Raw genomic sequence first — 15,679 nt, 5'->3', positions numbered from 1 at the left:
CTTAGCGGAGTAAAGAAGATAAATGAGTCCTAGCTAAGGATCTACCCGAGGTATTTAGCTCTTCTGGAGGGATGCCAGGGCTCCGAGGACCCTAAGCCCCAGCTGAAGGGCTGAGTTAAATCCTCGGGGCTCTGCCTCCTCCCCAGCAAACCCTCCCCCAGCTTCACAGGTCCTTGCTGAGATGTCACCACCAAAACACCCTTTTTGCTAATGAAGGGGCACTATGGAAATGCCACCGAGGTTTTCAGCCGCCCGGCAGCACCACAGGAAGGTTTTCCTGGTCTTACAGCCCCATTGCGCTGTACCAGGGACAGCTGACGACAATCTGATTAACACTAGATTACAACAGAGTGGGTTTTTAAGAGCTTAAAAGCAGCTCATGCTACAGAAATCTATCTGATCATATAAGCAGCGGTATTCGAGAAAAATCAGTGCTTAGTCAAACAGAAATTTTTCAGCATTTCTTGCCAAAAGAGCTATTTACTGAAAGAGAAACTTTTCAGCCCATGTCATTTGGCATCGGTTTGTTTCTGCAGCGATGCCTGAAGGTTGGGAAGGACTCATCACCCCTCATTACCTTCCAGAGGGGAGATTCCTGGGTGACCCCAGGTTATTTGGAGGGTATTTTGGGGTAATGTGCTCTTTGTTCACACAAAAAGCTTCCAGGTTCCCCCCCCCCCCCCACCTCCCAGGGAGGACATCAGCAGCACTTCCCATCACAGCACTGGATGGGAAATGGATTTTCCTGGGAAGGATGCAATCCCAGCCAGTGGGTGGGTGCCCCAGAAACCCCTCATACCCAGGAAAGCACCCACTCGCTCTGCTCAGAAGTGCCTCAAACATGCTGTGACCCTGACAACTTCAGTGACACCAGTATTAGCAGAAAAGAGGGGGAGAAGCTCCTGCGGTTATTTTAAGAGTGTGTAGTCAGTGGTAGCTAGGTAAAATTAAACAATTAAAAGAAAAACCAGAAACTGGAGGTGAAGGAAACATCACTGACCTGAGGTGGTTGCTGCCAGCACCTCATTGCCTTGTCACCGAGCTGCCACATGTCCCCAGCCTGTCCTGGGGCCACCACACTGCTGGGCAAACACCAGCAAGTCATGCAGAGAAGCCCTGCCTTGGGTAGCTGGTCTTCTGCTGCCCCAGCCTACTCCCATACTGGCTTTGGTCTTAAATAAACAAATCACTTGAAAACGACCTCGCCCCTAATTAACTGGTTGATTGGTTGATTGATTTCATTAACACACCCAGGAACCACCTCTCCCATCACTCAGGGAGCCAGACAGCTTTTGTCCCCCATCTCTGCACACACTGATGCTCCTGGTCTGGTTGTTTCCCCCAGTTGCTTCAGACAACACATCCCATCCCATCCCATCCCATCCCAGGCACCTTCCCCTCCCAGTGCTGGGGCCTGGTCTCCCCTGAGTGTCAGCCCTGGGCTTTCTCCCACTGCACCACCCTTCCGTGGCTTTGGGAACTGCTGTTTTTCCCCAGCAGAAATAAAAAAAAGCCCAAAGCTCTCCCCTTGCACCCATGTAAATCAGCATCTGACAGTGATGGAGTGTTTGAGGGACACCCTGAGGGTTGGGATGAGTCATCACCACCATGTTCTTCACTCCAGGCCAGGAGGGCTTGTCTTCAAAGGTGGTCTGTGCCACTGAACTGATGAGTGGGTGGGTTTGAACGTGCCTGGGGAACTGCCCACAGCAGGTGGTTTGCATCCAAATGTAAAAGGACGATAGTGCGTGAAAGGCTCTGTCCCGGGGGTGGCCCTTGCCATGCCCCACCTGAGCAGGTTTCAGCTCTGAAAAACCACAGCGACCAACGTGGAAAGTAACCGAGAGCAGGGGAACTGCATCTTAGCCTCAGCAGTGTTTTTAAAAAAAAAAAAAACAAACCAAAATGAGAAAACCCCAAACCTACACGTCCAGAGAAAATCACTGCAGGGAATTCACAGAACGGGGGTGCAGGGAGGGACCCCGGGGGCTCTTCTCTGGCTGGGAGAGGGGCTGAGTGTCCCTGTCCCCCACTGTCCATGCACCATGCAACACAGCCGGGTTCCCCGTCTGCACTCCAGCCCGAGAGGACGGGGTGGTTTCACTCCCAGTGCTCCCACTTTGAAGATTTACAAGCTCGAGACACTCGAGATGTATTTACTGGCTACCAACATAATTGCGGCATAATTGCACGGGATATCAAGCCAGCTTTCCTCGAGCTGTCAGCCAGGGGACAGGGTGGGATGTCTCCTCATCCAGACTCTATCTATAGAGGCACCAGAAGAATGAAGCCCATTGTCCCACCCTTCAGCTATTCTATTCTTTTTTTTTTTTTTTTTCAGAAGTAATTTGGAGCCCCGTAGCTTTATTAGTAAACAACAACAACAACAACAACAAAAAAAGCCCAAGCTCCTCGTAAATGAATTATGGACTGAATGTCCTGTTGAAAGCCCTCAAACGCAGTGTGGCTGAGCTGCTGTCAGTGGCCGTGTCCCCATCCCTGTCCCCTCTCTGCCCAGCCCCGGGCTGGCAGAGCTGTGCCTGGCACCTCATCCCGCCCATGCCCCATTCCCAGCCCTTGCAGCCCCTTGGGGCACCCCCTCGGTGGAGAACCTTTGATGGAGAACTAACTCCCGTGAGCTGGAGGGCAGCTCTGGTGCCCGAAGGAACATGTGGTCACCAGGTGATGGCCAGTGCTGGGCTACCAATGCTGTATTCCTCCTCCTCTTCCTCCTCCATCCCTGCTCCTCACTCTAGGCGGGCTGTGCTGGGACTGATGGCGCTGGGGATGGTGCTTCCTGGGCAAAGGAAGACCGGCAGCACCGGGACGCGCTGGGCAGGCGGCTCTGGTGGCATATTCCAAGCAGGCAACGCAGGCAGGAACAGGCAGGGGCTCCTGCTGGGTCCAGGCTGGTGGTGCTGGGAAGGAGAGGTCTGGCGGTGCTGGGAAGGAGAGGTCTGGTTGTGCTGGTTGTAGATGAAAAGCATGGTGGTGGATTGTAGGAGTTCCTCCAAAATGAGCTGAGAGCTGGTAGGGCACATGGAGACCCCCCTGTGCCAGCCACACACAGCCTCAGGGGGCTGGCCCTGAAAGCCACCTTCTCCTCAATGGATTAATAGGAGATTACAGAATCATGGAATTATCTATGTTGGAAGGGACCTTTCAGATCATCGAGTCCAACCATCAACCCAACACTGACAAACCCACCACTGAACCACTTAATGTTCTGTCTGAGCAGTCTGAGTGCCCTCCCCCAGGAAATCGCACGGAGCTGGTGGCTGCAGGTATCTAAAGCGTCCTCCTGTCCTGGTCGGGAAGGAAAACGGGGTTAAACACATCGTTTCATTTGGAACACTCAAAGAGACCAAACCGCATCGCTTAGCAGCAGCAACAAATCGTGGCAGAGGGATAAACCCCAGCAACAAAACCCCCTTCGCTGGCAAAACTTGAGGTATCATCGTTCAAAAGCCTGGCGAGCATCAGGGGGGCGTCACACACGACCGATTAAATGGAGTCCTCACATTTTGCCACCAACAGCCACCCTGATGGGCCTGGCAGGGTGCTGGAAAGATCCCAGAGACACCACACGGGATCAGTAATTCTTCAGTGCAGATCTGCAATGGTCTTTATGTCCATGTCGGGTGCTTTATACACATCGCGTGAACCAGTTCCCTCCCAACTTCTCCCAACCCAAGGCCCTTCCACCAAGGTCCCCTCTCAGATGTTGGTCCCCACCACCGCGATTCAGTAAGACGTGAGGCCAGGAGTTTGTACGGGTCTGAACTTGGCGGTTTCCGTCTGGCTCGAGAAGGTCCAACAGTGCCAACCAGAAGGGAATTATTTAAAAAAAAAAAAAAGCATAAATACTGTGAAGCCGTGAGTGAAGTTGGCACCTCTTGGTTTTCAATGATTGTGCATCTCGGGTCTTCACTCCAGCTCTAACCATCACACTGTGGTGAAGAACCCAACGGAAGAGCTGACCCACCAACGTGGTGAACGCTGGCCCAGCACGTTCACGTTTCTGCAGAGACACACCCTCGGATTTTACGGATTCCACCTATTTTTCCATGCTTCCCGGGTTGGCTTTGCCTCTGCGCCACCATCCCCTGCTTCCTCCAGCAGGTGCTTTGCGTTGCTTCCGGGGGCTGAGGTTTTAGGGTGAAATACAGATGTTTTTTTTTACGGAATGGAGAAAAATCTGGATGAGAATGAGAATGACAACGATCTTGCGTTTCTATAGCACTTCAGTTGGCCAACGTTCCTGGACGGTGAAGAAGCCACCACGGGGGGAAGCCTGAAGCGCCCGGCAGTGGCTCCTCCGGCCACCCCAGCACTGTGCCGGGTGCACGGCACAGAAAAATATTGGTTTTTACCAAAACACACACATATATTGAAAAAAAGAATGACTCGTTCTCCTGCGAACCCCTCCAAAGCTGGGTGGGGGGCACGGCGTTCTCCTACGAACCCCTCCAAAGGCAGTCGGGGGCATGGCCGGCCCCGGCGGCGCCGGGCAATTTGCGGAATGAAATGAAACCCAAGTGTCGGAAAAGGGTTTATAAAAATGGCACATTTATTGCTACAGAACGGTCATGTACATGACGGCATCGAATAACTACAGATGGGAAACAGGTAATGGCCTACACCAAGCTGTCTTTGCTCGCTCGCCAGCTTCTCCAAGGAACTCCAGCACACAACCTGTTTTGGACACTTCTACAAATCAGAAATACACCAAAAACATGAAAAAATCGAGGCACTCAGCCACACATTGAAAACAAGGTGTAACTGTTCATCTTTTTTTTTTTTTAATAGATTTTTCCCTTTTTTTTCATTTTTTCCCTTTTTTTTTTTCATTTTTACTGCTGCAGCTATGTGTATAGTCGCAAAAATTTCCCCGTTGCGACCTACAACTAAAAAAAAAAAGCTACCATACAGTTTCATCTCAATAACACATGGTAAAATAACATCTTTTAAATAGTAAAATAAAGTAACAAACTTTTACTCAGAATGATTCCAAAAATCTACAAAGAAGAAATATTCAGAATCTGACAATTTTTTTTTTTTTTTCCCGTAATATTCATGGTATAAAAGGATTGCTCCTGTGAAAAATAAGCCAAATATATTTTTTATTTTTTAAATTTAGTTTTTTTTTTTTTTTTTCTTTTCTCCTACTAGGGTGTACTACAGTCTATTTTATAGCAAAAAGAGCACTAGACAAACGAAGCTTTATAACAAAAAGCCAGGCACTGATACATGGTAAATCTCTGCTTTTTTTTTTTTTTTCTCTTATCTTCACTTAATTGCATCACAAGTAACAAGAATGAAAAAGGCCACAGTTCATATATTTTCACCATTACATAAGTCTATAATACTTGAAATGAGTATGGTCAAACCAGCACTGCACAAATATGAATCAACTTCAAGTCCCATGAGAAAGAACATGTTTTTGTATTTTTTTTTTTTAAAAAAAAAAAACAAAAAACAAAAAAAAAACCAAACCAAAACCAAACTAAAAACGAACAGAACAAAAAACGAAACGAAAAGGTAGGGCCCCCCCGGGCCCTGGTGCCCCGCTGTGTTGGAATTCATCGTATTCCACCTCTAGGATTATTATTTTTTTTTTTTTCCAGTCAACCAGTGGACTAATTTTTTCTTTTTCTTTTCTTTTTTTTTTAAATATATTTTTTCCTTTTTTTTTTTTTTTAAAATAATTTTTTATTTGTGCTTGTTTCCGCTGAAATCTCGTCATTCCTGGCAATATCCTGGATTTGTTCGCTTTTGGACACGCGTCGTATTCTGCCTCTTGGATACAAAGGTGAAACACCCACCCCCCCACCCCCCCCCACCTCTCCCTGACCACCCCCCGCTTCATCGCCTTCCCCCCCCCCCCCCGCCGCCCCCGACCCTTGAAAACAGAAAGAAACCAAACTTAGAAAGCCCCCCAAACCCTCGGAAGACTGAATCAGTACAAGTTGCATCACTGGTAGGACTGACAGTTGTAGACACGTTAGTGTTCCTTGCAGCTACACAGAAGACAAATGGTTAAAAAAGTTCTCGATGGAGAGATTCCCTATTCAGCCTATTCCTAAATCTCTGGAATGTGGAGGTGGATTGGGTTCAGAAAAAGCTGCCAATTCACTATTTCTTTCTTTTTTTCTTTTTCGGAGTTTCTTAGCCCGATTTATTTTTTTTTTTTTAGATGGTTTTTTTTTACAGGGTACAGCTTCCCCAGCTCCGTCCCCCCCGCCGCCCCCCCCCGAGAAAGGCAGCTCGAGATGCACACACCTTACCTGGGCTGGGAAATAAGGGAAAAAAAATATGGATTACACACTCGGTGGGGGGGGTTATTTTTGAAAATCTCGCCTGGTCTGGAGGGGAAGCCGGCAGGGACCCTCACCCTTACAGCCGGGGGGGAGGAGGGCGCCCACCCCATCCATCCATCCATCCATCCATCCCGGCACCGGGAGCACCGCGGCCGCTCGTTCCGGCCCAGCAAAAAAAAAAAAACCAACCCTTTTCCTTCCTTTTTTTTTTTTTTTTTGTGTGTTTTTAAGTTCCAGAAACTAAACTCGCCATTTATTTACTGCCCACAGAATTTGAAATAAACGTGAAGTTGGTCTTATAATTATGATTTTTGACATGGTTTATGAGAAGCGCAGACCTCGGCGACGATCTCCGGGCCGGTCCCCACCCCGTGGGACCCAGCCCGGTCCCAGCGCGTCCGAGGGCTCCTGGAAAAAACCTCAGATATGGCTTTTTGATTGGGGCATCCCGCTCCCGGCAGGGACGGAGCGGAGGCTTGGGGGGCGGTGGGGGGGGGGAAAATTGGAGCTTTCTCAGCCCCCCCCCCCCACCGCGGCTCCCATTCCAGCCCTTCTCCTGCAATAAGGTCTCCTCCAGCCTCTGCTCCTACTGGAATCCACCTCCACATTTGAGGAACTTGGCGGCAACTCCAAACGATTGAAAAGTCGTGGGATTTTTATTTTGTTTCGTTTTTTGTTATCGCTCCTGCGGGTATTTTCAGTTCTCAGCAGGCACACAGCTACACCCCGACGGGGACGGGGACGGGGACGGGGACGGGGAGGCTGAGCGACTCCGCTCCACCGCCCCGTCGCTTCTCTTAACCCTCGTGTTTTGTTTTGCTTTGTTTTGTTTTGAGAAACAAACATAAAATTCAGATTCTCGTATCTCACCGTTTCATTTAAACGAGACTGGTTTGTTGTTGTTGGTTTTTTTTTTTTTTTTTTTTCAACCACACAGATTTTTATAAACAAAACCAAAAAAAAAAAAAAAAAAGAAAAGAGAACCGATACAATGTATTAAAACACATAATAACAAGAGTCTACATGTAAAAATATAACTTTTACATACACAATTTCAAAATAATGATACGTTTGCCATTTGTTGCATAAAATTTACAAATGTATTTTTTTCATTACTCTATTAACTGGCAAAACAGGAGAACAGATGGAACATTTAGACCGTTTGATGGATTTATGGCATTTATTCGGTGTCGATAGGTGGAAAATCTACTCGGAACAGGGAGGTTTGTTTTTTTTTTTTGTGTATTTTTTTTTTTTTTTTTTTTTTTATTTCAAATACATGCCAGGTTGGTGTGGCTGTAAAAATAGAAACTGGAATTAAGAGACAAAAAAAAAAAAGGCTGCTGACAAATACTTTAACTAGGAGCACTATCTGTTAATCGCGCTGTACACCAAAGTCAATCGTGATTAAGATTCACTATGGAAGTTGGTTCAATTGTGCCCAGACTTCAAAGCTAGTTCTCTGATGAGCTGCTGTGCCGTTAAGTTGGAGCCACGTTACTATTAAATATGTTTGAAGTAAAAAAAAAACCAAAAAAAAAACCAAACAGAAAAAAAACAACCAAAACAAAACACTTCATTCGTACTGGCCAGAGAAATACTGTACTGCCGCCCCTCCTCCGAGAAAGTGCAACTTAATGCTTTAGGACTCATAAGGCTTGTTATAATGCTGCAGGATGACCCAAAAAATTGGCATTTCACAAAGTAAAGGAGGAGGCAGCGAGTGGTCTACACTTAAATAATCCACTTTAAAAAAAAACCAAAAAAAAAACCCAAAACCCAACGAACCAACAAACAAACCAAACCAACGAGAGAAGAACAACAGAAAGAGAGAGAAGTCGATCAAATCTGTCACGCTACTCGCAAATCCCCCCCCTCCCCGCGCCCCCCCCCCCCGGCCACCCCGCGATGGGGGGTGTGTGTGTGGGTGTGTGTGTGTGTGTGTGTGTGTCCCACCCCCTCCTCCTCCCTCCCACCGCCCCCCCCCCTTCCCCCCAAAAATCTGACCATGTATTCGGCAACGCCTCACTGCACGCTATTTAGGCTACACACATAGGTAACACTTTAATCGGTTCGTTAATCACAGCCACTTTTGATTATGTCATGTGCTTTTCGTGGGGTTTTGTGGGGTTTTTGTTTGTTTTTTTTTTTTTTCTCTTTTTTCTTTTTTCCGATGATATAAACATTGGAAGGCACAGTGGTAACATCGTAGCATCCTAACCTTGTACCTCTGAAAATCCCAGCCCCGGAGGGGGGGGGGGTCCCCCTGTGTCTCCCCCCCCCCCCCTCTACCCTCCAACCTCCCCCCCCCACTTCCCCTCGCCTCCCCCCCTCCCCCGGGACCGTGGGAACGACTCGCCACTTTCCTTGTGAATGAGAAGCAACGTCAGGGTCAGCGTTTCAGCCTGCACTACCCCTCCAGAGACAGAGTTGGCACTACAGGTTACAATAACAAAAGAAAAAAACAAAAAACAAAAAACAAAAACAAAAAAAAACCCAAACCAAAAACCAAAAAACAGGGGAGAGGGACAGAAATAAGACAAAAAAATTCCTTATTTACAGTAAAATCTTCTTTTTAAAAAAGTTAATCAGTACTATTTTTTTACAGGAGCAAAAAAGTCTGAAACAAATGAACAAAAGCTTACCATATTCACTAAATTTTTAATATATATTTATATATATATTTATATATATATATTTGTCATAGGTCTATAAGATCCATCTGTTCCTCCTACCCTAAGGAATGGCTAATGTCATCGCTTCAGTTTTCATTAGGACGTTTGCTGGTTTTGTAAATATCTGGGCAGCAAAGCTTCCCTTTTAATATCCAGTAAGTATAAACACTAGCTGTCAAGCACACCAACAAAAACGCTCATTTTTTTTGTTTTGTTTGTTTTCTTCAGAAGTACACTTTTTCATTATTGCAAGTTTTACAATTTTAAATTAAATAGTTTTTTTTTTTTTTTTTCTTTTTCTGTTTTCTTTCTTCAGACTTACAAATTAATTATATTTTTTTTTTTTTTCCTTTTTTCCAAAAGAAGTTTAGGCACAAATGCATTGTCCCACAGTGTGGAGAGAGAAGATTGCCATTCAGTCTCTAGGCTGTGCACTTACAGCTCGTAACATACTGCGTTAGACATTCTGCGTGATATGTTAAAGAGAGTCGTCCCTCAAGTTGCACTTTTTTGTTTGTGGTTTTGTTTTGTTTTGTGTTTTTTTGTGGTTTTTGTTTTTTTTGTGGTTTTTTTTTTTTTTCCTCTCGGTTTTAATAATCGGGAATGCTGAAATCTCTTGCGTCTGTGATTCTTAACTACTCAGACTTGTCTTATATTACAAAAAAAGGGGTTAAGGAGAAGTGTTTATGTGGGTTTAAGATAATACAGCTGTTAAGGAAGTGGTCTCTTGCTTTAAATGAAGAAATGTGGCAACTTGGACCTGTGGAAGAAGTAAAAAATCTCATCAGTCCCGGAGAGGTGAGCGCGGGTCCCTACACCCTCCTCCAGCCACCCAAAAATCGGTGTCCAAGGGGTGGGCTGGCACGTCTCCCCCCCAGGGCACAGCTGCAAATAAACTTGCCTTTTTTTGTCATTTTTCTTTTCTTTTTTACATCTGTCCCATGTGATTGGAGGCATCTCCCATCCCAGGGTGGGGTCCCGCCAGGGAAAGCGGAGGAGGATCTGAAGATACTTTCTCTTCTTCTCTTCTTTTCAGACACGCTGCTTTCGGGTTCAGGTTCCTTTCTGTCGAATGGAAGCAAAAAGGCGATTTCAAATATTCATGTTTTTATACCTGATTGGTCATAGAATCACAGAATTGCCCAGGTTGGAAGGGACCTTTCAGATCATCCAGTCCAACCACCAACCCAGCACTGCCCAACCCACCACTAACCCATGTCCCTCAGCACCACGTCAGCCCGGCTTTTCAATCCCTCCAGGGATGGTGACTCCACCACTGCCCTGGGCAGCCTCTGCCAAGGCTTGATGACCCTTTCCGTGAGGAAATTTTTCCCAATATCCATCCTAAACTTCCCCTGGCACAACTTGAGGCCGTTTCCTCTTGTCCTATCACCTGTTCCTTGGGAAAAGAGACCGACATTCCAAATAATTAATGATCAGTTATTTGTCCCAGGGAATTTATCGGGCTGGAGGATGCAGTTTGGTCAAGCCAAGAGTTGAAACGCCGCGCGATTCCATACACAAGCTCTGCAAAAACCTCCACTTTTGAGCACTGTGATGGAGCAGCCAAGCCCGATATTGCATTTGGATGTTGATAAACAAGGTAAAACGTGCTGACGAGCCACACTAGCATCACCAGTGATGGAGCCGGAGGAGAAGACAACCACCCCAGGTGGCTGGAGGTACCCCACTGGCTCTGGGTGCCAAGGTCTTGCCTCCTCCCCAGCACCCGTTGCCCCTGGCCAGGCTTTCCCCAACCCAGGCAGGTGTTTTTGGCACGGCCAAAGCCCAGGAGGGACGTCAGGAGACACCGAGAGGTGGCACACTGACCTCTGACTTGCTGCTCTAAGCTGAGGATGACGGCCACGGCCTGGTGTAAGATCAGGAGCTTGGTCTGGGGCTTGTCGCTCTTCAGGTGGAGCTGCACCATCCGGCCCAACTCCTTGAAAGCCTCGTTGATGTCGCGGACGCGCAGGCGCTCCCGAGCGTTGTTGGCCATTCTCCTTTCCTTTTCCCTCTCGGCCTTCTGCTCCGGTGTCAGGTCTTCGTCATCGTTATTGCTGGGAGACAAAAAGGAACACATCATTTTCTAATGATGCGGGGAATGAGCAGCGCAAAGAGTTTTCAACACTTTCTCCAAAGTCTTGAACAAAACAGACACCTTCTGAGCGAACATTCTTATCTGCTGCTCCTCTTCCACCAAACCTACGCAAAGTCCAGTCTCCTTCAGTTTTACACTGGGCAAAGCCTTCGTTTGTAATGAAGCTTTACAATCCACAAGGCAGGACTTTGGATAGTTAAAAGAAGCAAATATAAAGCCTTTTTTTTTTTTTCAGTAGCGTATTTTATCGCAGCCAATACTGTAACCTTTTTAAATCGTGGCAAATCCCCACTCAGCAGCAGCTTCCAAGCCAGAAAGACAACTGGGCATTTAGATGTTTCCCTTTCAGGAGACCATCATTCGGGTTTCGGAAGGAATTTCCTCCCCTACCAAAGGTGGGGACCTGCCATCCTCCTGAATGGTGGCAGCGGGGGGGCCACGGGCAGCAGGAGTGAGCAGCCCCCCAGTCCCCGCACGGAGCCCGGGGCACCGAAACAGCCCTGGGCAAAGAGCCACGGAACTAATTGATGGCCGTGAAGGGCCCTACGGTGAACTCCTGCAGCCTTTCTGCAGCAAAACTGCCTTCTATCCGGCTAAAATGATGATTTTAAATTGAAAACACATCCACTGGTGAGTCACTGGCACTATATAATTTGAATTGGTTATGCAAATGGAGTAATACATTTTCAGCAGCCCTAACAACACGGATTTAGACATATAACTAAATATCAGGAGTAACCTTTTAAAGCTGCAAGCATGTTAAAAGCAAAAATGTTAGCCTACAAAAGCTTCAAAGCACATATAAATATGCATAAGCCACAGCATATTTGTTGAATTAACAAGAAGTACGATCACCTCACATCAGCATAAAGGTGCTTTCTTCTTACCATATCATAAACGCACATGAAAGCCTCACTTCTACATATGGTGACTTCAACACATTTATTCAGAGAAAATCTCGAGTGTCATCTATTTTCTCCAGTCAGGAGAGACGTGAATGTAATTAACGTTTTAAACAGGGGCGGGCGCCGGCCTGAGCGGTGGAAGGAGAGAAGGCAGAAGGACACTGCCATTCATCTTCCAAAAAAAAAAATAAAATCCCCTGCACAAAGCAAAGCTGTGCCTGGATTTCAGCTTTATTGGGATTTTTTGTGACTGTCTCTCCTGTGCTGACGTGCGGGAGTGGCGGGGGAAAATCCAGGGACAGAAGGAAAGGCTGTTCCTCGCTCAGGTCCACGGTTGCAGCACCCACGGATTCACGTTCCCCACGGGCATCAGCTCCCAGATGATAAAATCCAGCTCCCACTGTACTAATACCTTCCAAAAATTTACAAAGAATACACCCGACAAGGAGAGTAAACACCTCTAGACCCTCTAAGGAAGCCCTAGGGATTTGCCGAAGTCGAGGACTGGGAATGACAGATGTATTTGGGAGGTAAAAGAAAAGCACAGGGTTGGTTAGCTCAGACACAGGTGTGATCAGCTCCTCGGCACGTTTTTAGAGAGAGAATTGGAAATCCATACTGTATTCCAATTTGCAAGCACAGGCAGAGAGGAATAACAGCCTAATTCAGAGATTTGAGCGTAACGCCATTTCTTTAGAGATTGCGGAGAACTTGCTCAGGGTCCAAATTAGTGAATTGTTGGAATTTGAGGACGTCCTGGAGTACAGGTACCAGAAAGGCGCTCGGTACTGCCAGAACAGCCACGTTCCACTTAGGCTGTGGTTTTACCTGCCAGGAAAAAACCTCATGGTTTCCTCCTGTTCTGTTCACTTCATCGAAATCCAGTAAAGGAATTAAATGAAGCGACACTATTATATACTGTTACCTAGATCTTGACCTAGTAATTGATTTGATATCCTTCTTGTCATCCTCTAGTTTCTTGTCCTCAGAAGACTTGGTGTCCTGGAGGTTTTCGTCTCCCTCGTCGTCGGATTTGATTTCGGAGCTGCCCGAGGAGACGCTCTGCCCCTGCAGTCCAGTGGGCATGCCTGCGGGAGAACACAGGGACGAGCCGTCAAACTGGGGTAGAGCAAGCGCCTCGATGGTCCGGGTCTGTCCCCTCTGTCCCCGGGGAAGGGGACAGCCCCAGCTGGCTGCTGTGGAGCCGGGCCAGCTCTGGTGAGGCCCCATCTGGAGTACTGTGTTCAGTTCTGGGCTCCCCAGTTCAAGGACAGGGAACTGCTGGAGAGGGGACAGCAGAGGGCTACAAAGATGCTGAGGGGCCTGGAGCATCTCTCTGATGAGGAAAGGCTGAAGGACTTGGGTCTTTTGAGTCTGGAGAAGAGAAGACTGAGGGGGGATCTGATCAACGCCTATAATATACTATAATAATAATATAACGCCTATAATAATAATAATACTTCAAGGGTGGGTGTCAGGAGGATGGGGCCAGTCTTTTTTCAGTGGTGCCCAGGGATAGGACAAGAGGAAATGGGCACAAACTGGAACATAAGAAGTTCCATCTCAACATGAGGAGGAACTTCTTTCCTGTGAGGGTGGCAGAGCCCTGGAAGAGGCTGCCCAGAGAGGTGGTGGAGTCTCCTTCTCTGGAGACATTCAAACCCCGCCTGGACACGTTCCTGGGCAACCTGCTCTGGGTGGACCTGCTCTGGCAGGGAGTTGGACTAGATGATCTCCAGAGGTCCCTTCCAACTCCATATCATTCTGTGATTCTGTGAAAAGGGGGTTTCAGATGGGGCTTTGAGGTCCAGCTCTGCTCCTCTGCCTTTAGGGACAGATGAGGGTTCAGTGTCTACAAAACATCAGCTACATCTGAAGCAGTTCTGGACCTCGTGACCTTGTCCAGGCTGGCATTTACAGCTTTAGGTAGCCGTGGAGAGGGCACAGGACACCTATCTGCTACTCCTGTTCTTCAATCCCGACATAACTTTCCCTTCACCTTAAAAAAAAAATCATCTTTAATACGCCATTCTCAAAATAATCAGAATACCTCAGCTGCAACGAATGAGCAGCTTCATAATATTTTAGGCTCTTTCTTCCACGCTTTAACGGGAAGACTGGCTGCCTCTAGGCATAATGACAAACCCCAATGTCCTCTGGGTTCGGCCACCTCCAGGCCTGCTTGGCAACAACCCTGCAGAGGCATCTGCCAGGCTTCGGATGGTGCAGCACATCCTGGGAGCCAAGGAGAGGCACCCTCTGCCCACAGGCAGAACTCTAAAGGTGCTGGAAAATCTGTGGGTCTGGGTCTCGCCTTAAACTCACAGCTTTCCGACGTGTGTCCTGCAGTGTTTTCTTACACTTCTTACAGAATCACAGAATTGTCCAGGTTGGAAGGGACCTTTCAGGTCATCAAGTCCAACCATCAACCCAACACTGACAAACCCACCACTAGCCCATGCCCCTCAGCACCACGTCTGCCCAGCTTTTCAATCCCTCCAGGGATGGTGACTCCACCACTGCCCTGGGCAGCCTCTTCCAGTGCTTGACAACCTTTTTGGTGAAGAAATTTTTCCCAATATCCATCCTAAACCTCCCCTGGCGCAACTTGACGCTGTTTCCTCTTGTGCTATCGCCTATTGCTTGGGAGAAGAGACCGACCCTCACTTCGGTCTCCCCTCAGCCTCCTTACACTTTTTTTCCTTAAACTCTTAAACAGCTTTTTGACGTGTGTCAGTGTTTTCTACACTCTTAATTTTTCTGTTTAAAGAGGTCCTGGTATCAAAGCTCAGTGTCCAGAGGTAGGTTGCTTGCACGATTCTCAGTGTAATAACTGGAGTGTTTGGGGGAGCAGAGCTGAATTAGCAAACAGGCTCTGCCCTGTTGCGTTACAGTCACGGAATCACAGAATGCTTTGGGTTGGAAGTGACCTTAAAGACCATCCATTTCCATCCCCCTGCCCTGGGCAGGGACGCCTCCCACCAGACCAGGTTGCTCAAAGCCCCATCCAACGTGGCCTTGAACCCCTCCAGGGATGGGGCAGCCACAGCTTCTCTGGGCAACCTGGGCCAGGGTCTCACCACCTTCACAGCAAAGAAGTTCTTCCCCACATCTCATCTCAATCTCCCCTCTTTCAGTGTCAAACCCTTCCCCCTCGTCCTATGGCTCCACCCTCTCACAAAGCATCCCTGGGACCAGAAGCATGGACACCTCCTCCCTCGTCCCGGGATGCTGTGTCCCGGGATGATACTTACCCCTGTACGGGTCCTGGGGCGGGTTCAAATCCGGGGATGTGGCAGACTGGACGGGCAGTTGGGGGACCGGGACCTGGTTTGGCACGAGCGAGTGGCCACCGCGGAGGCTGACCCCGTCCTCCCGGTGCGCTCCGACCTGCCGGGGAGAGGAGAGGAGAGAGGAGACGGTGAGAGCCTGCGCTGCCGGAGAGAGGGGCCAGCCGGGAGAGGGATGTGGGGGACACGGTGAGCCCTGGCACCGGGCTGTGTTTCACTAGAGGGCGCAGACAGCCCGTCCATCCTCACCGCACAGAAACGCCCGGTGACAAAACGCGGCCGAGCAGAGCTCCGGCAGGTAAAAACGTCAAATCGCCTCCCGGGGTGCCGCAGCCGAGCGCGCCGAGTCCTCCCCATCTGTCTTCCATCATGTCCGCCAACAGATCTG

General features: G+C 48.2%; 1 protein-coding gene across 2 annotated transcripts in view; it reads right to left on the bottom strand.

Annotated features, from left to right (window-relative positions):
• Positions 1-9,220: 9,220 nt before the first annotated feature.
• The window catches only part of LOC141476556 (transcription factor 4-like), a 226,530-nt gene continuing 220,071 nt past the window's right edge, over positions 9,221-15,679 (bottom strand). For both annotated transcript variants that reach the window (XM_074165245.1, XM_074165246.1), the window contains 5 exons: positions 15,256-15,391; positions 12,927-13,089; positions 10,826-11,055; positions 9,897-10,060; positions 9,221-9,755 (listed from right to left, as the gene is read on the bottom strand). In XM_074165245.1, the coding sequence (XP_074021346.1) occupies positions 9,924-10,060; positions 10,826-11,055; positions 12,927-13,089; positions 15,256-15,391 (666 nt within the window). In that variant the 3' untranslated portion in view covers positions 9,221-9,755; positions 9,897-9,923. The remainder of the gene's footprint in view (positions 9,756-9,896; positions 10,061-10,825; positions 11,056-12,926; positions 13,090-15,255; positions 15,392-15,679) is intronic.

The sequence above is a fragment of the Numenius arquata genome, chromosome W (genome assembly GCF_964106895.1).
Source record: "Numenius arquata chromosome W, bNumArq3.hap1.1, whole genome shotgun sequence".
NCBI lineage: Eukaryota > Metazoa > Chordata > Aves > Charadriiformes > Scolopacidae > Numenius > Numenius arquata.
This window is presented reverse-complemented; position numbering and strand designations above follow the sequence as displayed.